The 20,976-nt window shown below is 42.1% G+C and overlaps 2 protein-coding genes across 8 annotated transcripts in view; one reads left to right on the top strand and one right to left on the bottom strand.

Annotated features, from left to right (window-relative positions):
- bcar3 (BCAR3 adaptor protein, NSP family member) overlaps window positions 1-6,427 on the top strand; it is an 81,472-nt gene extending 75,045 nt beyond the window's left edge. For all 5 annotated transcript variants that reach the window (XM_030433704.1, XM_030433705.1, XM_030433706.1 and 2 more), the window contains 7 exons: window positions 310-534; window positions 1,088-1,701; window positions 1,791-1,906; window positions 2,608-2,779; window positions 3,329-3,440; window positions 3,640-3,843; window positions 3,939-6,427. In XM_030433704.1, coding sequence (XP_030289564.1) covers window positions 310-534; window positions 1,088-1,701; window positions 1,791-1,906; window positions 2,608-2,779; window positions 3,329-3,440; window positions 3,640-3,843; window positions 3,939-4,117 — 1,622 coding nt within the window. In that variant the 3' untranslated portion in view covers window positions 4,118-6,427. The remainder of the gene's footprint in view (window positions 1-309; window positions 535-1,087; window positions 1,702-1,790; window positions 1,907-2,607; window positions 2,780-3,328; window positions 3,441-3,639; window positions 3,844-3,938) is intronic.
- Window positions 6,428-7,122: 695 nt separating this feature from the next.
- The window catches only part of fnbp1l (formin binding protein 1-like), a 57,800-nt gene continuing 43,946 nt past the window's right edge, over window positions 7,123-20,976 (bottom strand). For 2 of the 3 annotated variants that reach the window (XM_030433715.1, XM_030433713.1), the window contains exons 10-15: window positions 17,557-17,666; window positions 17,219-17,351; window positions 17,006-17,100; window positions 16,231-16,406; window positions 15,783-15,820; window positions 7,123-14,907 (exon numbers count right to left, since the gene is read on the bottom strand). In XM_030433715.1, coding sequence (XP_030289575.1) covers window positions 14,767-14,907; window positions 15,783-15,820; window positions 16,231-16,406; window positions 17,006-17,100; window positions 17,219-17,351; window positions 17,557-17,666 — 693 coding nt within the window. In that variant the 3' untranslated portion in view covers window positions 7,123-14,766. The remainder of the gene's footprint in view (window positions 14,908-15,782; window positions 15,821-16,230; window positions 16,407-17,005; window positions 17,101-17,218; window positions 17,352-17,556; window positions 17,667-20,976) is intronic. The other variant, XM_030433714.1, reaches the window with a different exon arrangement.

Genomic DNA, 20,976 nt, shown 5'->3' on the forward strand with positions numbered 1-20,976 from the left:
GGAACTCCTCCCAGCAGTTATTTCAGGTTAACAAGACCAGGCCTCTGTCTGAGTGAATGGGGAGGAGAGCCTTAACTTCGGCTGTGATAAAGCACAGGATTGGCTTTTGGGAGGAAGGGCAGGATATGTGCCATACAACCACCATCTCTGGTGTAACAGACTTCCTGTTCAAAATGCTTTAGCTGTCATAATGTCTCTGCCAATAATACACATTTTACCATAGATGCTTGGTTAAGGCGTTCGGCAACAAGTTCTTTGGAAAGTGTACGTAGGTGTGTCTCATGACATGTTTTGTTCATGTGTTTTCAGGCCAGGCCATCCGGGGCTCTGACAGCCAGCTGTGTCCTAAACCGCCTCCCAAACCCAGCAAGGTGCCGCTGGCCCGACTGCCTCGCTCCCCCTGCCTTCAGCCACTGGTCCTCCCCTCCAGCTCCTCCAGCCTCACAGACTCGTCCTCCACCTCCCCCAGGCTCACCGCGACCCCGCTAGACTCCACATGTGTGGAATCTCCTGGTTCTACATGGAGCAGTGAAGGTAACCGTCTTCCATCATACGAATTCACACGGAATGTTATTTAAAGTAGCAGGAATTGTAAAATGTACCTGGAGGTGCACTCTACTGTTTTTCTTTACTGGGCACTTATAATGTCACGGAAAACTTTACCGGAAGCATTTTATACATCAATAAATCATTACCCCACTCGTCCCAGCAACTATGAAGTAGATGCTTTTGAGCAGATTTCAAAATATTGATATAAAGAAATTATACTATTCAAAGGCTGTATCACTCAGCCCAAAAGTAGAAATATAAAGTAGCAGAATATACTCAGGTAAAGCTCCAAATTGTACTTCATTACAGTAATAAATTATACTTAGTTAGATTGTATCATTGGTAATTCAGAATTTTGACTAGATTTGTGCTCATATTCTATTTATAATTACAATGTTGTTGTTGTTGTTGTTGTTATATGGACTGTTAGGAGCACATTTGCAGTTATATCTGTGAAGGCACTCCCTCCAATAAATAAAAGTATTAAAACCATTAGAAGTATGTAACTATAAGACTGTGATGTGTTTTTGTTCCTCAGCCACCACAGGCCCTCCAGTACCTCCAGTCAAACCCCTGAAGTTCCAGCATCAGCTCCTCTCCGCAGACTCTTTCAGCTCCTCCAGCTCTGTAGTTTCACCGGCTGAACTGGTTCCGTGTTTGGATTCAGAGGCAACAGGACGGACTGAACGCCTGCAGCCGAGCGCCCCAGACCTGAGGTCCTGCAGCCCGCTGGAGTGGGAGGAATCAGATTCACCGAGCTCCCTCCCCGATGACATCCTCCAATTTCAGCCTACGCTCTGCAGCTACGTGGAGAGACTGAGGAGAGAGGGGGATGGGGTGGGGGAAGTGAAAGAGGCAGGAGCGAGGAAGGGACTGGACAGAAGCTCCTACCATCACGCCATCGCCGCGTTAGAGAACACCAGCGAGGAAGAGGAGGAGGAGGAAGACAAGTGGCGGGAGAAAGAGAAGAGCAGTTTCCAGCGGCCAGTCGTAGAGACGGAGTCGGCTTTCCGGCCGGCAGAGTTCGGATCGCGACTTCTGCCACCGGAAAACAAACCGCTGGAGATGGTGGTGCTGAAGAGATCGAAGGAGCTGCTGCTCAGCCACAATCACCACAGCATAGCCCGACATCTGCTGATGGCCGACTGCCAGGTACACAAACACACAGCAGACAGAATAAGAGAGGAAGATAAAACAACTAAACGTAACTGACGGCCTCTTGTAAACATTGTCTCCTCCAGGTTGCTAGGATACTCGGAGTGACTCCAGAGCTTAAATGTCGGATGGGCGTGTCGTCCGGTCTGGAGCTGGTGACGCTGCCGCACGGTCGACAGCTGAGGCTGGACCTGATGGAAAGGTTCGTGTCACACACACAATCTCACTGCCACACGGAAATAGACAACTTTTCAATTCTCAGTCATCAACAGGGGAACAGACTTCGACACAACACCAGAGTGCTCTCATCAAGTGTAGTAAAACACTTGTTTTACCTCGGTTTGTCACTCTCCCTCTTTGCCTTCCTCACCTCCTCCATTGGCAGGGTTCTTTTTGTTTTGCAGTGAAGTCTTAACTGTTTTTACACTGTTACCCGGGGATAATGGCCAGGGAAAACAATGCAATCAGTGTTAAAGAATGACAAGTTGTCTATTGCCTGTTTAACTTTTAATGTCATCACTGAAGAGGTACGTCATGAAGTTACACATTTCCAGGAAGTCCTCGTAAAAAGCTAATTCATTTTAAGCTCACAATTAACATACAGAGGAATCGTCTGACATTTAGGGAGAGACACTTTATAGCTGTCATTCTGAGTTTTAGATGCAGCTGATACAGCATCCTGCACAGAAACAAAAATTTAGGATGACCTCAGTGGTGACTCATACCTGGTGATTCATGGTACTGTCCGGTTGGAGGCGGTCCTGTAACCAGAATAAATCCCTATTCAGAGAGTCGGTTCTGTTCTGTGACCAGACAGCCTCTGAATGATCAGATTAGAAACAGACACAGACATTAAACTGCTGTTGGCTGGTGCTTATAATCCAACTATCTTCAATCTCCCAGGCACCACACCATGGCGATAGGCGTTGCCGTGGATATTCTGGGATGCACGGGCAGTGTGGAGGAGCGGGCGTCCACCTTGAACCGCATCATTCTGGTGGCGTTGGAGCTGAAGGACACAGTGGGCGACCTGTTCGCTTTCACAGCCCTGATGAAAGCTCTGGACCTGCCACAGGTAACACACACACACACACACACACACACACACACACACACACACACTCACACACACTCGTCATTTCAGGTTAGTTAATGATGTTACTGAGTAAATGACATGTGTGCCAATTGTGCCTGTAGATCGATGCAGATCCAAAAAGAGCCTTTGTATAAAGCACCTGCCTCTGGAGTTTGGTTTGCCAGTCTGTCCACTCGGCAGGAGCAGAGGGTGTTTTAATGTTAATGATTCACATAAATTGAGCTAACCTACCTTCTAATGATGCACCTTGTAAACATTATAAAGTAACAGAAGTGGAGCTAAAACAGACCTGTTTTCCACTCGGCTCAGCTCGTAGTTAACGTTTGCTGAGTTAAGCACAAATGGCTAACGAAGTAGAGGCGCCACAGCGTGTAATTAGTTTACAATAGAGTCACATTGGACAGGTTATAAAACAGCAAAATAAAGAGTCTTAATGACAGAAAAGATGATAGATGACAGAAAAATTACGCGGACGTCCACTGAGGTAGCTGCGTGGATTAGAGCTGATTTCTGTCGATGTCTCTGCAGATCAGTCGTTTAGAGGAAACATGGACGACTCTACGAAGGAACTACACACAGACCGCCATCAGCTACGAGAAAACACTGAAACCTTTCTACAAGAATCTGTATGAGGGCACAGGTACTGAACACACACACACACACACAAACACACACACAGATAATGATGTGATGACTTGCTCTGAGGGAAGTCTGATGTCCCAAAAGGGGACTGAACTAAATAAAAAAAGAATTATAACAGATCAGATCAGATCAGATTTTTAAATTCTGGTTCAAATGCACTCTTCCTCCTCCTCCTCCTCCTCCTCCTCCTCTTGCAGCGTCCTCTCCTCCGGTGGTCTGCGTCCCCCTCCTGCTGCCCCTCCTTACTTTAATGGAGCGTCCATCAGTCACTCCAGAGGGGGCGGAGCTCTGGGAGACCAGCGACCAGGGCTGTGACATCATGCTGCGCCACCTGGAGGCCGCACGCGACGTCGCACACAGCGCGCCTAGCTACACGGCCAACGCACAGAAGATCTTACAAGGTACAGACAAATAAATTCCTTCTCACCGTCTTTTTCTTCATCGGCAGTAAATGTTCCTCAGGATCTCAAAGTGGTCTCATGTGTTTCTACTTTAGAGTTCCAGTGTGACGACGAGCTGCTGGAGGTGTTCAAAACAGACTTTCAGCTGCGGCTGCTGTGGGGGAGCCGTGGAGCCTCAGTCAACCAATCAGATCGCTACAGCAAATTCAACCTCATCCTCACCGCGTTGTCAAGGAAATTGGAGCCGCTGCCCAAAACACAAACCTTAATCTGACTTCACCCGAGCAGCTAGTCTCATCCTGACACCGTCTGGACTGCAGCAGAGCATCACGCGGGTCAGAAGACGGCAGCGACGACGAGAAACAAACTGCAACGAGGAAAGAGGACGAGCTGCTTTCAGAATCACACGTCACACTCGGACTCTTGCCTTTCATCTTTTCACAATATCAGTTAAAGGAGAAGTCTGTATTTCTTTTCTCCTTCAGTTCAACATGTGTTCAGGGCTCACAGCATCATAGCATCAATGTCCAGTAAAACAATATACACCCGCAACTTTCAGCTTATCTAAGACCTTGTCCAAACTAATAAGAATATTTTTCCACTCAGTTTAAAAGAAAAACTTCCTGTCTAACAAAACCTTCGTCTTACAAAATAACTGTGTACACACAAGCAAAATAGCAAAAACTATTACAAACACTGAAGCTGGCATGCTGGCCAGCGGGTGTCTACATCACTGATACATCAAACAGCCAGATTTGGTCAGTAACTCATATCTCTCCTCCTGCTGCTCATGCAGTAAAAAGAAGATACATTTTCTGCTATCCCTGCCCACTTTATCCAATCAGGACAGAGAACTCCATAAAGAGGCGGTCCTGTCTGCTCAGGGAACAGGCAGAGAGCAGGATCCCTGGAACAGCTACTGCTACTCCACCAACTCCAGCGCTCCGACAAAGTCTTCGGGCCTGCGTCCACATAGAGTTTTGGTGTTTTGATTCGATTGTTGCTGATGACATGACCGTGGCCCTTTTTGTTTTCCCTGGTCTCGGTGAGAATATTTGCTGTCTTCTGTAAATCATCTCATGCGCCCACATCCCCCTCGATCCACCCCGAGGTCCCGAAATCAAATAAAGAACAAACAGATAGTAAACTGCAGCGTGGATCATACAGCAGCGGGTTGTCAAGACGTTGTTATATAGAGACAAGACGTACATGTTGCTTTTTTCCTTTTTCTCTTGTCACTTCTGAGAGCACAGCCAAGCGCTTTTCTGCCACAAAAAAACAACAAAACAACAACACAATGTGGACACAGGCCCTTATACTACCAAACAGGCGATGAAATAAAAAATGCTTGAACTAAAGAAAGAGGAAAAATAGGAAGGTCACCACACTTGCATGACAGAGGAGAGGAGAGGAGAGGAGATTGCTAACTGCGAAACAGACAGGAAGTTAGCTAAAATGATGACGCTTTCAGCAGCTCTAACAAAAACAAACAGCTACCAAACTATAAAATGTTGGCTTTTATCAGTCAGATTAACAGCTCAACCTACAGTTTTAGAGCTACCTTCAAATTCTTGCCATTTTTTGCCACAAATGACACCTTTAAGGAGCCTGTTCTTCCTGACATTTACATGATCTTCATGATATAAATATCACCAGAGCTGGGGAGAGACTGCGCATCGTTGTTTCACTGGACTGTGCTGGCAGGTATCGTGTCTGTCAGTTACGTTTCACTCACAAGTAGCAGGTGATGCAGCAGCGGCAATGTTTCTTGATGGTTTGGTGACAAAAATTCCCCCTGAAAATGTTGGAACTGCTGCTCGGTTAGCTTTTTTAAAGGGAGGGACAGATAGTCGTGTGAGAACAGAGCCGACAGTAGAGGCTTAAAGGGAGACTTTGGTCTAGAAAATGTTGCTCTTTTTCATGAACAGGCACTTGATTTACTTTCACACCGACATTCCAGTTAATGGGGAACACAGACAAGCCCAGAGAGAGGAAAAAGAGAAATTATCTACCGAGTTGATCTCTGTGCATATTGTCTAGATAGAACTAATGAGCGCGTTTAACTGTTACAATGAGTGATCGAGGTGTCAGCCTGTCGTTTCCATATTCAGCCGCCTCACATCAGTTTGTTGCTTGTGTAACGAGAAAGGTCAAGAAACAGTTCAGTAACGTGGGAATGTATTTAATATCACTTCCCGCGAGGTATTTTTCTTCTCCAATATTCAGATGGCAAAGATCTAACGTAAGTATTTTTAACTGCATTCACAGGAGCAGAGAAACTTTCTGCACATGCGTAAATGAAGCTCCAGGTGACTCTGAAAATATTTTTGCTTCAGCGAAAAAGTGAATGAATTAATTAAAAAGTGTCGCGAGCGCGCTCGCATGTCAGACTAAAGTTGTACATATTTGAAATGTTAGCATGTGAATAATTTGACTGTACATATTTTATGTGGAAGACTGACTGTAAAAAAAAAAAAGAAAAGATGATGATTTTAATATGTTTATATTGTTATGAACTACTGTAAGAGTCAATAAATATGGTGTACGATCTGAGGAGGAATACACTGAATTCGAAACACTGAAATGTTTTCCTAACCCAGACCAAGGGGCTTTTGTGTCTAAACCTGACCGCGGCACAAGTACTGCATTGTAACAGAGAAAGAGTGAGGACTGGACCCAAAGAAATATAGAAATGTAACTTTCAGTTCTGTGGTTTTGCAGAAACAGACATTTATTCTGGTGATCAAGTTTGAAGTGTGATAACGTTACCAAAAACCTCTTGATAATGTATTAATCCCACTTCATTACTGCTAAAAGTGAAACACTGCTGTAACATGCTACCTCCAACATGAGCGGGGCATTTCAGATTTCAGTGCATCCGTTTAAAGGAAAAACTAGATTAACCGCTTCGTGGTTGTTTGCCTCAGCACAGCGGTCACGTTGCTGTTTCAGAGCTGTGACACTGAATAATGGCCAGAACATTTTTAAGAGAATATCATGTTGGATATCAAATGTGATGGCTTCATCATTTTCTCCTATTATACCTGTTTGTTATATACACATATAGGTATAAAAGTTATGTCACAGTGAGCTTGACCTCTGACTTTTGACCACCAAATTCTAATCAGTTCATCCACAAGTCATAGTGGACATTTGTACCAAATTTGACAAAATTCTTCACATACATGAGAAAGGGATGTACGTTCAGAGACAAACGTGAAACATAATGTCTTTGTTTTCTGCACCCATAAAATATAAAAAAAACACAACCAAATCCACTCGTCATTGCTGCTTATTTTATTAGAACAATATTTTGGAAGAAGAAGAAGAAAAACAAAAAAGCATTTTGTTCACAAAGTGTCTGACAACATTCAAAGTAAAAAGATGTGCACATCGATATGGAAAGAGAAGTACTGCCATTGGTTATTACAACATATACAACATGGTAAAAACACATTTACATGGATGTTAAGATCCTGCAGAATCACTTTGTACCTGCTGGTTTTATTTACTGTGAGTTTGAGTTTGACGCCGACAAACAGAAAAGGCTTTCACCGTGACTTAAACAGCAGGAGAGAATCTGTACATGATGAGACTTTAAAAACAAGAGGAATGTAGAAGAAGACGTGTGGTCTTTGCTGGGTGGCAAACGGCACCATGCTCACAGTCGCTTGGCAGGTTTCAGCAAAAAACTGTTTGTACACGAACTTACTGCAGTTATATCATATTCAGCATCTCAAAGCTCATTTGTTATTATGGGGTTTTGCATAATATTCAGAAGTAAAGCACAGCGGCTATTACAATGCACAGCTCAGTTTTTTTTTTATGTATATCACTGGTTTAAAAATAAGGATCAACAGTTAATGAGACTTTTGGTACAGTTTCAAAGCTGCTGTGTTATTCGCCTACATCGTTAATGCTTTGATTAAAAGGGACAGTACACTCCGAACAGGCCTGCGAGTCAACCTGATGGAGGACATTTGAGAAGAAAATGAAATATTCAGACTGTCCGTCTGATTAAGAGTTAGTAAAAATAAACACTAATTTATCCGAACACAGAGGACATCGCCTTTATGTTGGAGTCTGAGTGCGCGTTTACATTAACAAGCAGGTTTAGTGTTGAAGCGTATTTCTATTTTCTAAGTTTTTAACAAAAATGCTCACTGGTTCTATCTTATTAAATGTGAGGATTACAATTTCATATATAATTTTTTATTGAATCTTTGGGTTTTGGACCGTTTGTTGAACAACACCAGCACTGGAAGACATCGCCCCGAGCTGATCAAACTTTCAATAGGCATCATTTACTATTTTCAAAATTTTATAAACAATCGAAATCATTTTCAGCCCTAACGTGTTTAAAACAGAAACAGGATTTAACAACAACACATTTTTGCACACATCTAATATCATAGATTTAAAAAAATAAAAACCTAACAGCCAAGACGTTAGCCGTGACATTAGACATGTCAACACAACAAGAAGCGTTGATGGATATGTGTACATGAAAAGCAAAATCTGACAGACAGCAGAACTTGTTTACTTTCATTTGCATCATTTTTCAAGAATCGTTTGGGGAAAATTTCCTGGAAAACTGTTGGAAAGTTAATTTATCACAATGACATAATGAGTTTCTTGAGTGGCTGATGCAAAATGAATCACAGACAGGAGAGGAAATGTGGAGTAGTGTGACCTCAAGTTCAAGTAACAACACCTACAGCATCGTTCTGTACATTTCACAGCTTCATCGAAGGAACAGATTACAACGGAGACGCTGCCGCCTGCTGTTTACATCGACATGAGCGGATTAATTAGTGGCATTTTTGTCTTAAATAGCATCAGAAGGAAGTCAAACTTCATTTCAGATGTGTAGTTTTTTTTTTTTTTTGTTAGTCTGTTGGAGAGATACAGTGAACGGTTGAAAAATGATCACCAGAAATAGAGATGAGTTCAAAGAATCCAGAAAATCATGCAAAGGAAGTCGGTCAATGCTCGTCAAGAGTTACAAAAGAGTATAAAAACCATCAGGAGGAGAGAATAACTGGAGCCAATTTTGTTTTCTTGCTGCTACACAGTGGTCATTCACACAGCTCACATCTTCAGCAGACAACAGATTCATTCATTCATTTATTCACTCACTCACTTGTTTATTTAATCAGATTCAAATGCTGTAGTACTTCAGGGCAAAGTGCATCAGTTCAATTCAAACCGCGTTGTCTCTCGTGAAGAGTGTCGATCAAACAAAGCTAAAAACAATCACCATGGAAACACATTCAGCGTGACATAAAAGATGTTAATATGTACAAATCATTCAATGGTAAAACGTCACGCATGTATCACAGGAACATGTATGTACATTTACACGGTTATGGCCCGGGTGGCCTTCCATACAGGTGCGTACATGTAGTTGATACATGCGTGCATGTCGTCACATTCACTAATACAACTGATTAAATGGGGAAAACACGTTTCATGGAGATGTAGTAGGGTCCCCGAGGAGGCGGGGCTGAACTAAGGTGGCTGATGGGAGATGTAGTCAGGCAGAAGAACACACACACATCCAGGTGTGTGTGTGTGTGTGTGTGTGTGTTGGTAGGCGTGGAATAATCCCTCCACAGTAAAACAACAGGAAGTTTTAAGGCAGAGTCTGACTGCAAAGACACCAGAGCTCCTCTTGATGTTTGGTGTAACTGACAGTGGTTCAGTCCTGCTCGAGCTGAGCTGTGGTCTGGTGAAGGAAGGCTCCCACCTGCTGGTCGACTGGTGGAATTACAACCCAGGAAGAATAGGAGAGGAAAGGTGGGAAAGGAAAGGTGGTAGAGAGGTCCTGAATTCACCTGATAGTCCTGCTATCTGCACAGAGCGCAGCTCGGATTTGACTCGGCTGCTGTTTTGGAAGACATCCAACACACAAACATAAATCAAACTCATGCTGGACTTCCATTCAACATACCACACAGCCAACGTTACAAACACACACTTCCATAAAGAATGCAGTTAACGTCACGGATGAAACGCTCGATCGTGTTCGTGACACATGAAGGACATGCGACTGTATGAGGGTGAAGGCAGGCATGAGGAGCAAGGTGGCTCAGGCAGGCAGGCAGACAGACATCACCAGCAGAGCACAGATGATGATGATGATGATGACGACAGGGATGAGTTGGACTGACTTTGTTAGTGGCAGCAAATACTGTAACCCATATAAGGTGACAAACCCTGACGTCCTGCGTTAGAAATTAACTGGTTTTCTCTCATGAGGAGCTGGACCAAAGTTTTGGAGGTAAAGTCTGATTTACAGAAACTGGCCGGTTTCAAAAATATTGAAATTTTCCACAAGAAGGAAACTCGTGACATTTGTTCCTTATTTTTGACCTTGTAAAGGGCAGTTTGACCAAGAAATAGCTCATCACAATGTCCACTAACTTGGCGTTTCCTGCAGCTTTCAGCCGAATCTCACAGCATTCCTCAGAGGAAGAAGCTGCTCTCTCGTTTGTGATGAGAATTTCTTGTCAAAATGCTATTTCAAGGTTTGTGAAACCCAAAAACAAACCACTACAAAAGGCTACGAGACTTTTCCTCCAACGCTTTGAGCGGCACCTACAGAGGAGACTCATTTCATTCATGACTGGCACACTCTCCTGTTCAAGCACAAAGCAGACGGTGAATCAGTGAGGTGGGGAGATAAATAACAACTAAACACTTATCAGAGCAAAAACACTGCTGTTGCACTGCTCGCGTGTGGAAGGTAAAACCACCTCCTGCAACATCACTGACTGTTTACATGCACAAAATATTCCAGTTATTCGGAAAGAGACAACATTCCAAAGCTGTTTACACGACTAATGAAAATAAATGTATTCTAGTTTACGTGCAGCTGCGCTTTCTTCGGTTGAAAAAAAAACAGCTTCACGCTTTAATTCATTCGGTTCTGTAGCACAGAAGGAGTTACATACTTGAACGTTTCCACCCTCATAGAGCAGATCATCAGCAGGTTTTTACCCCTAAACAAGGCCGTTAAACATGCACAGCCATCACAGAAGTGCCATATTTTCAAGGAACATATCGCCAAAAGATGACAATTCTGTCATTATCTACTCACCTGCATGTTGATGTAAATGTCAGACAAGTTTTGCAGTTTAAAAACGCTCAAACCAAAAGCAGCGTTCTCCTAAACAACTGAAGTAACAGAAGCAAAACACAAAATAGCTCCTTACAGTTCAACTGGTGTAACCTCAGTGTCCAGAGGTCCCACAATCTCAAACTGAAGAAAAAAGGACATCATTTACACCCTTTTTTTAAAGCAAAAATCTTCCCTTTAGCTGCTTTGCTAAAAGTGCTGCAGGAGCTCAGCTGCAGCTGTATGTGACATCTTTCCAGATCTCCGGGGGATCTCCGGCCTTCCACAGACTTGGATTACACTGGACGAGCTGTATGGAGCCATTTTATGTCTGTTTTGTTTTCATCCATGGTTGGTTTGTCAGCAGGATTACACAAACACTACTGAAAGGATTTCCATGAAACTTGGATGGAGGATGGGCCTCAGCCCAGAATAGACCTTTCGGTGTGGATCACGATAAAGGGACAGATCTGGGAAGTTTTTCTCACTTTCTTTAACATTGTGAGATAGGGTGTGTTTAGATATTTTCATTCAATTCTCAGGGAAATACTGCAAAAAAATCAGGTATCTGCTTACAGTTCTAGTTTCGGATGGGCTTTTTTTAAAGTCCCCATCTACTTCAGTTGCTAGAGGGAATGCCGCAATGCTGTTTTGCCTTTTGAAGCTCCAGAAATGTTTTGCGGGCTGCACAGCTTCACCTGGCGTTCCTTCAACATGAGGGTGAGTAGATCATGACTGAATTTTCACTTTGGGGCGAACTGTCCCTTTAAGAGCCTTTCAGACCAGGAAGTGGGAACTCGCAGCCACTGGTTATTTCATTACAAGTTTGGCAGTAGTGTGATGTTCTGGCTCAGGAGCAGAAGAGATGGACCGTTAATAAATCTTCCCGTTTTCTGCTGCTGCTCAGGTTTTACCATCAGACCTTGGCAGCTTGGATGCAGAAGAGACGACGACTGTGTGAGCCTGGTGACACTCGCTCCACACTCTCTGGTCTCAAAGGTCCTTACAGGCTGTTTCACCACCAGGAACAAACGTTTAAAAACTCCTGCAGGTAATGGCGGCACTTCTCCAGTGGCTGCCACATGCTAAACGACATCAAAGCCTGTTTTTCGTCTGCTTCTTTATCTACGACCCTCCCGTCTTCCTCTAGTATCCCAGAATGCTTTGGTGATTAGTGAGCATGCAGACATGCAAACCTGCCACTTTATCCCTCTTTCCCTCTCTACCTCTCTCTTTCTCCACCATCAACCCCCCCCTCCCCACCACCACCACCAATAATCAGCGGTCAGCGTGAGCCCTCCACCAGCCAATCAAATCGCCCGGCCACCCTGCAGCCCTCAGGAACCTGCGGTCACATAGAGGAGAGAGACAGTTACTAACTAGACACACATACTCACAAACATGATTGAGGTTGAGGAAGAAAACTTTTAAATTCGACTGGGGAAAAAAAGGGAGATGGTATGGTGCTGCTTCTGTCGACAGTGTGAGCGGCTGGGAGGATCCTTCTCTCTCTTCCTTTTGCAAACTAACTGGTCTAACAGCCCTGACACACCAGGTCGGCTATTTGACACTGTCGGCAAGCGTCTCTGGGACGATCATGGATCACAATAAAAAAAATAATAAAAATAAAAAAAATCACAATACACTGAACCGGTTTTATCTCCCTACATGGATGAGATGACATCAAAGCTGTCTGGCTCGCTTACGTGCAGTCTAAGATTGATTTCCTGATTTATTATGAATGACCTCAGCCTGTAACCACTGATGAAGGCTCGCCTTGTATCCTCCACAAAAACAAGTTTAACTGATGTGTGTCAAGACAAGATTCCAAACTAACAACTGTCAGAGAGAGGGGGTACCAACATTTACTTATCCTTTGTTTGTGCACAAATTCATGATTACTTCTTTAAGATTCTTTAATTGATTTTTTTGTACTAAAGACAGATGCATGTCCCAACTGTGATGCAGATGATTGACAGAAAGGTTAAAAAGTGATTCCAGTGTGTTTTAATGCAAGTTTTAAGAATGGTTGTTACATACAAGAAGTTAATATATTGGCGAGTGTCATCAACGCTGCTTTATCATAAAAACGGTTTCTAATGACGACTACAGTCTACTGCGATCTGGTAGCATGGAGAGGTATCTCCTCTGACACAGCTGGCCGTCGCTGTAGTCTTTGCAGTTTGTTCAAGTGCAGGTATCAGCCGAGATGTTCTTTGATGTCAGTGTAGTGTGTCAGGGCCTTTACAAACTTTTCATAGAAATCCATCAAACAATTATCAAGAAAATTCAAGTCTGGACTGAGTGACAGTCTGACTGACATCACTATCTCGTGTTTCATGTATACACATAGACTGAAAGTGCAGCTCAGCATGCTGTAAATGAACTGAAACTGAATTATCCTCAAACACAGTGTTCAGTGTCTATTGTGAAACCACACAGCAGCAGGTTGGTGACCCTTTGTTACACTCGGCAGCGTCCTCAGTAACTGTGTAAAAGCTGATAACGTTATGCAAACACTCTCCAGTCTGTATAGGTCACTCAGTATATTTGGTTGCCATGATTCTGCACTTTTGTTTGCACTTCAAGGTGTTGGCAGCTTTAACGAGCCTTCGAACATGACTGTATTGAGATGGCTACTGTGAAACAGGAGCAGCAGCGGATTAAACTGTCATGGATATCAGTGAAACTGTAAAGCTCAGAGCTGTTTTCGATCAGTGACTTAAAGAAAAAGACATCAATACATCTGGTGATCTTCCATATTTTCTTATTCTTTCAAACCAAAACCAACTATGAATAATTATCTGTGCACTCAAAGCTGAATATTTCCTATTTCCTATCCTATATATATTTCATCTTGTTGTGATGGGACACTTGCAGCTGAAAATATTCCAACTAATATTTTGTTTACTACAGTATAAGTAATGTTTGCTAAAACTTGAGCAACCAGCTGTTTCAGTGAGTACTGAGTAAAGACTTAAATCCTTCACAATAAGTGTTTACAAATTAAAACATTGGTTTTGTTGACAACAAAGACAAATACTTAATAACACCATCTTTGTCCTTTAAAATGTCCAGTTCTGCTCTGAAGGGACACTAAATCTAACAGACTGAACCCCTGTTACAATGTCCAGGTCTCTCTACAGAGGCTCAAACCAAACAAACCCTGTCAGTGTCTTCCAGTTCAAGCATAATGGCACAGTAACACAGAAAAACAAATGTGCAGGTGCACACACACATACATACTGCAGTCAGACAAATAAAACACCTTCAAATGATGTCAACACAGGAAACCAAAGAGCTTAAAATCAGTTTTAAATGTCTCCAGTTTAAAAAAAAGAAACATTGACATAATTAAAGTGAAAACAAAAAATAAATTGCTTGCAATATATTACATAAAAGGATCTTCAACACTTTGATCGATAAAGAAGTGGTTTTGCCTCAACATTAGGCTCAAAACAGCAGTGGAGACACCTCACACACACACACACACACACACACAAAAAGAAACGCCTCACGCACAACATACAAATCTCTCAAACACCATCAAATATGTTTTTCCTGTTTGTCTCGGAGCTCAGACACTCACCTCTGAAACACCAGTCCCACAGACATGAGGTGAGGATGAGGACGAATGATTACAGAGTTAGAGGAATAAACGGGAGGAGGACAGAGAGAAACAAGATGAATGACTGTCCATGCAAGTGTTCTTTTTTTTCATTTGTAGTGTTATGTGGATGTACAGAGAGCAGTGGTGCAGGAGGGGATGACAGACGGATGGGAGGACAGAGGACAGTGTAGCTTCAGATGTAGGTGACAGCACCTTTGCTGTTTTTCTCCAGGGTGATTTCTACATAGGAGGTGGGGACGTAGCCTTCCTCTCCGCCCTGCTTCCTCGCCCTTGTCCAGCCGTCGCCTTTATCCTCCTCGATGATGTACAACACCTGCAGTGGTGGAGATGCCAAAATAACACAATGACTTTCTTCTGGTGGTTAGCGAGCCTGGTGAGACACTACGGGTGAATATGGTATTAAGCAACAATTTATATTTTTATTATTATTATTAGTTTAGTAATTTTGTTTATTATTAGTTTAGTTAAGCATTCTGAAATCTGCCAGCACTGATGTTAGCCTGCTTGACTGTTGTTTTGAGGAATAAAATTGTTCTATAAATCAGGCAAAGAATGATATAACAACAAATGCCTTTGTAAAGACTCTCAGTATACAGATGGGAGTAAAACTAGACATTTTGGTACGTAAGTGCTGCTGAAGTGGAGATGTTTGGCTCAGAGTCTGAGAAAAAACACATTTTAAGGAAACACTCTTTAAAGATATGATTTGTTTTACAAAAACTGTTGGAAAAACTGGTGATAAAAATTAACAAGAAACTTGCTCAGTTGATCTTAATAAATTAAGACGATTATTTTCTGTATTACACATTCTTTGAAATGTTTATTAAATATGCAGATGAGGCATTCTTAGATAAAGTTAAAAAAAATTTCCAGAACAAGAATCTGAATACCATTATCAAGAGGGAATTTTCAAATAAATCTGGAAGTACTGCCATTACAACGAATTTAAGAATAAAATACAAGAAAATATATTTAAATACATGTATTTTAAGACATAAAATTGTGAATGGGTTAAAAATGTTAACTTATCCCCAGGAAACTTCCCCAGTTAATAAATATACAGATGAGGCATTCATTTTCAACCTAACAAGGAGTATTTCACTGTTGGTCTTGGTCTGCACACAGCCTTTTGGATCTAAACCTGTAATAAAACTGAAATATAACAAAGTAACCAATAAGAAGCATTACCTCGTCTTCCGCCATCACCAGCGTCCCCTCGTTCTGACCTAAGAGTTAAACAGTTAACAAGAGTTAAACACACACTTTTTTTTGGTCTTCCTCGAACCACTTTTAATGAAAGTTTGTTTTCATGTTGGAAGTGTTAGATTTTGTTTATTATGACCACTGAAAACATCTTAAAGAAGATTTTTTACCCATGTATATAAAGGATAATCAGGGCTATCAGGTTTTATTAAACCATTTGGTTTTTAACTACATTCTTAAACTTGCTGCTGTCAAGAAGAGGACTATTTCATGAATCACATCCTAAAAACACTTTTTATAGCTTGGTTGGATTCTCATGTAGTAGCTTATCACTTTCCATGGACCAGCTCTTTTCCATTTGTTTCTTTATGGAGTCCTCGTAATTCCTAGTCATTGTGGAGATTTTTCAACATTTCACGCCGTTTGTCCTCACCATCAAAAGAGTACAACGCTTTGCAGTGTCCTATGACAGGCAGGGGGTCGTCGTCGTCAAACTCGTCATCAAACTCGTGTGGGTCAGGGTTTGGGTTTCCGGGCTGTGGAGGCCCGGGGCGGCGGTGAGGTGTGTGATGCTCTTGACTGGTGTCCTCTGTGTAACTGCCCTCAGGACTGAAGGGAAACAGGCAGCAGAGATTTGTGTTTGCGTGATTTCAATACGTCACTACTCGTGTTTATAAACTACAGTAAGTTATTCACATGGAGGAAAATGTATGTTAGCAGAAATGCTGCAGTAGCGGTGAACCAGTGAACCAGAAACATGTTTCCTAGCTGGAAAAAGCCCTATCTAATCTCAGAAAAGGAATTTAGCTATTAGCGAACCCTCCTAATGGTAACAACTGAAGAATTTCAGTTTGGTTCGCTGAGACAGGATGGCAGCCAAATAACTGCCAAATTAGCAGCGCCCGTGTTATGAGATCATACGACAATGACAATGAAGATGGGGACACTGAACAACACTTAATAATGAAATACAATCACAGAATGATAACTGTCGGAGAAGCCAACACTGTTGTTAGCCTGTTGGAGGAGCTAAGCTAGCTTCTCCAACAGGCTGTTGCGGAAGCCAACACAATGATAGTCTGTGACCCTTTAATGTCATTTAAATATTATGTTATACTATGTTTTATTAGGTTATACAAATATATTTACATATTTGCCCCGGACATGTTTCTCTGCAGATATTTTGTTAGCTGTGTGTAACCAAATACCTCTCTCTGCCTTGAGGAGTGTGATGGTGGTTGTCAGCGCTGTGTCTTCTGTCTCCTCTGGAGCTCTGCTTTCCCTCCACCTCAGATAACCAAGTCTGTCCACCAAGAGAGAGATAGAGACACAGTGAGAGAGGAGTCTTCTGACACCTGCAACTTCCACACAGCGACAGGTCAAGAAGCTGAATAAATCTGTATTACTCTACAAACTCGTACCTCATTTTTGTGGATTTCTGAGCGCAGCTTCTCCATGTTACATATCGTCTCTGATATTTTGGGCTGCAGGCTGCTGGGGTCTCCCATCTGTGGATTCTTCTCATACACATCCTTCATCTTGTTCAGGGCGTCTCTGAAAGACACAAACAAGACTTGACATGGACGACTGGTGACACTAAGCAGTTCACAGGCCATAAAAGTGACAAACAGAAACACATCTACATTGATTAAAATGGGACAAGTGAGAACAGATTGATCTATTATAATTATTTCCTTGATTTTTCTGGATGAGTGATGATGGTTTGTGATGGCACAGGGAATTTGTTTGGAGGCCTTACCTCTGATCCATCTCTTTCTGGAGCTCTTTGCTGAGCTCATCGATCCTCTGCTGCAGCCTCTTCCTCCTCTGTTCGGGGGGTAAGTGGCTGAAATCCTCCAGAGATGGGGCCTGGAGGTAAAAAAACAAAAAAACAAATGGACACACATCTTAAACTATTTATACATTTTGAATGAAGCCAGTGATGTAGAAGAGTGATCCTGGGAAAATACAACCGGTGAAATAGAAATTCATCTAGATGTTTTGAAATGTTGTCTCAGCTTCCTCCACTTGTTAACACACTATCCACAGAATGAGACTTCCCAAATCCAAACTCAAATCAGCATGTAGCTGTTGTACTTAACTTAACTCAACTTAACTAAAGAAATAGTTAAAGGAAAAAAGGCAGTAATCCTGTAGTTGCAGTTTCAAAATGTAATGTAAATGTTCTTAAGAAGTGACCCAATTTCCCTCTGGGACAGTGTCATGGCTGCTACATTAACTGTACAGGAGCTGACATCAGAATTGAGTAAAACAGACAAAAGCTGAGGAACTCAGGAAATCTAATTTAACTAGAAGCTAACTTTACTATCACTACTGGGTTTATACGGTGTATCGGGCACTACAGGAAGTCCTACACAGTGAGGATATGTGCATGAGCACCTACACTGCTGGGTCTTCTCAACTACTCTAAAAACTCACATCCACTTACCGTCTTGACTGACCACTGACGCATTAATCGTTAACGTAAAAAGAGACAAACAACATGAGATGCTGGTTAGTTTTCAAAAAGCCACCATGACGCCAGCTGGTCAGCATTTATATTTCTGTTTGGCTTAAAGTTACAAAACCTTCTGTAAATAGGAGCCTGCTCCTCAAGCTAAACTGTTTGGTTTTTTTGTCTTCATCGATTAAAAAATAGGGGCAAAAAGGAAAACGGGTAGTGGTAGCTGAAGGAGCTGAAGAGGTTGAAAATACATTCTTGTACATACATATTTAATGTTTAATTAAAAGTACCCTGTGGAGTTTCTGACCATTGGTAGTGACAAAGGGCTATGTTTTTTAATGTGGGTCCCCTATTCATGTGTTTTGAGATCAAGCTGCCTATTCTGCTATTCTACTCATCGACAGATGGTGGCAGTGATGCACGAATAAGTGTCTCAAGGCGTCTAAGGGCTAACTCACACTAGGCAATCCGTACCATACCCAAGCACGTTTGACCCCAAAGTCCATTTTGTTTTGATTAGTGTGAGCACTCCATACCATGTTCAAGTACGGTACACTTCATTGGCCCTGGCAAGGTTTGGAAGAGGTGTGCTTCAGCATGGTTTAGTTGCTCATGCATGAGTGCAAACATGGTTGCGCAATGTGGACATGAAGTATAATCACGCGTACTACGGCGCCTTGCATAATCAAGAAATCCAGGAATGGGAGAGGGCCGTCTATGACCAAAATGACACAAAATAAGCCACAAAAAGTCAGTAAAGTCACAGTCATGTTCTCTGTGCTGTTCTGCATTGTGATGTGAGAGGTAACTTCAGTATGATTATAAGGCCTTAAGGATACCCACAATGCATTTTGGTGAGAATGTAAACTTGTGTTTGTTTAAAAAAGCTCCACAGGATCCTTTTAATTTGACCTTGTACAGTTTATAAAATCTATTTCCACCTGTCTGACACAAATTAGACAATATTCCATAACCAGTGGGTATATCAGCGTGAAACCAGCAGTCAGTCAGCCACTTCATCCACTTGTCCTTATGACGGCCACTTGTCAGATTTAGCCAGCATGAGAAGCAACCAATCACAGATGGTCCTGACAGAACTGATGGGAGCAAAAGCCAATCAAAGCGTTGGCTTGGCACTGAGGCGGGTGTTATTTACTGGTTTGTATGTCACTGTTAACAAAGCCACTCCAACACACACACACTACAAACCAACATGCCAGACCAACATCACAGTAACATACATGATGCTGGCCATTTTTCCCACACAACACTGCAACCAGAATGCCAAAAGTCCCCCAAATCCCTCTCACACACACCATCAATCCCCAAGGATCCGCCATCTTGTGATTCGAGCTAAAATCTGTCTCATAAATGAAAGAACAAAAAAAAAAAAATCATGGAAAAAAAAAAGGAAGAACCAGGAAACAAACCAAGAAAGACAAACAAAGAAAAAAAAGACTAAATGAGTAAGAGACACAGTACAACAGGATGTCTGCAGGGTTCATCAAGTTATGAGTTTAGAAAATATCAATCATATTAAAATATGGCACCTTTATGACATCTAAACCATTTTGGATAAACATGAGGTCTTGAGTTTAACTGAACTCAGTATATTATTTGCTGTTTTCAAGGAACAGCAGACACCCTGTGGAAGAAATAAAAAAACAAACAAAAACAAACTCATGTCAACTTGTCTTAATCAAACACACTTAAACACTACTTCTTGTCTCACCCCTCTCCTCAGGCCCCTCAAATTCTGGGGGATTCTGGGTACTGAAGTCTTTATCTCAGACAAATAGTGGCTCACGAGGTCAGAGCTGAACCGGGAGGGAGGAAAAGGGTGGGAGGTGGAGCGGGGACGAGAGGAGGATGAGGAAGGTGGAGGAGGAGGAGGAGAGGAGGAAGGGGACTGGTGGGGCAGCAGGAAGAGAGGACAAAGCCAGAGGTCAGGATGACACTTTACTTGGATCTCTGCTGTATTGTGAAAAGCATTTCTAATCTGATGATGGTTTTTGGTTCTGGGGGAAGGAGTCCCTTTAATGGTACCTTTAAAGACCATTATTAATGCAGTTTTAGACATAGTTCATGTCAACTTTGACGAAAAAACATCCCCCAACCCTAACTGCCTGTCTGGAGGTCACTGACTGGAGTTGCAGGACTTAATGTTGTTAGCGCAGAATGGGTCTTGTTAGGGCGGGACTTGAGTAATGGCAGGTGTTTTAAGCTTTATATATTTCTAACTTTCCATGTGACTTTGATGCTTTTAAACCCTAATCTTAAAACGTGAAGCAGGCTTCAGATTCATTATAATCAACAAAGCAATAAAGGGACTTCTCTCGAGCCAGATCTCATCTAACATGCACTTGCCATAATAGATGAGTTTGATGTTAACATAAACAATTTCAATGCTTTAATTCGAGAAGTAACTATGTTTTTTTCCCCATGTTAGCTCGCACACCACATTGCAACACAGTAGCTAGCAGTGCTATAAGAAGACCTGGCCAACTATCAGAAGTGATATTCTGAATTATTCTGTTATTTGGAATCAGTGTTTTTTTTAAATCTAATAGCAGATAAAATAAATTAAACTTAAATTAATTGAAGCACCATAAAATATGCACACTAACTAAAGCTATCATATAACTGTAGTGAGTAAAAACAACAATATCTGCCTCGAAATGTAGTGGAGTGGAAGTATAAATTAGCATAAACAGG

The sequence above is a fragment of the Sparus aurata genome, chromosome 11, assembly GCF_900880675.1.
Source record: "Sparus aurata chromosome 11, fSpaAur1.1, whole genome shotgun sequence".
Lineage (NCBI taxonomy): Eukaryota > Metazoa > Chordata > Actinopteri > Spariformes > Sparidae > Sparus > Sparus aurata.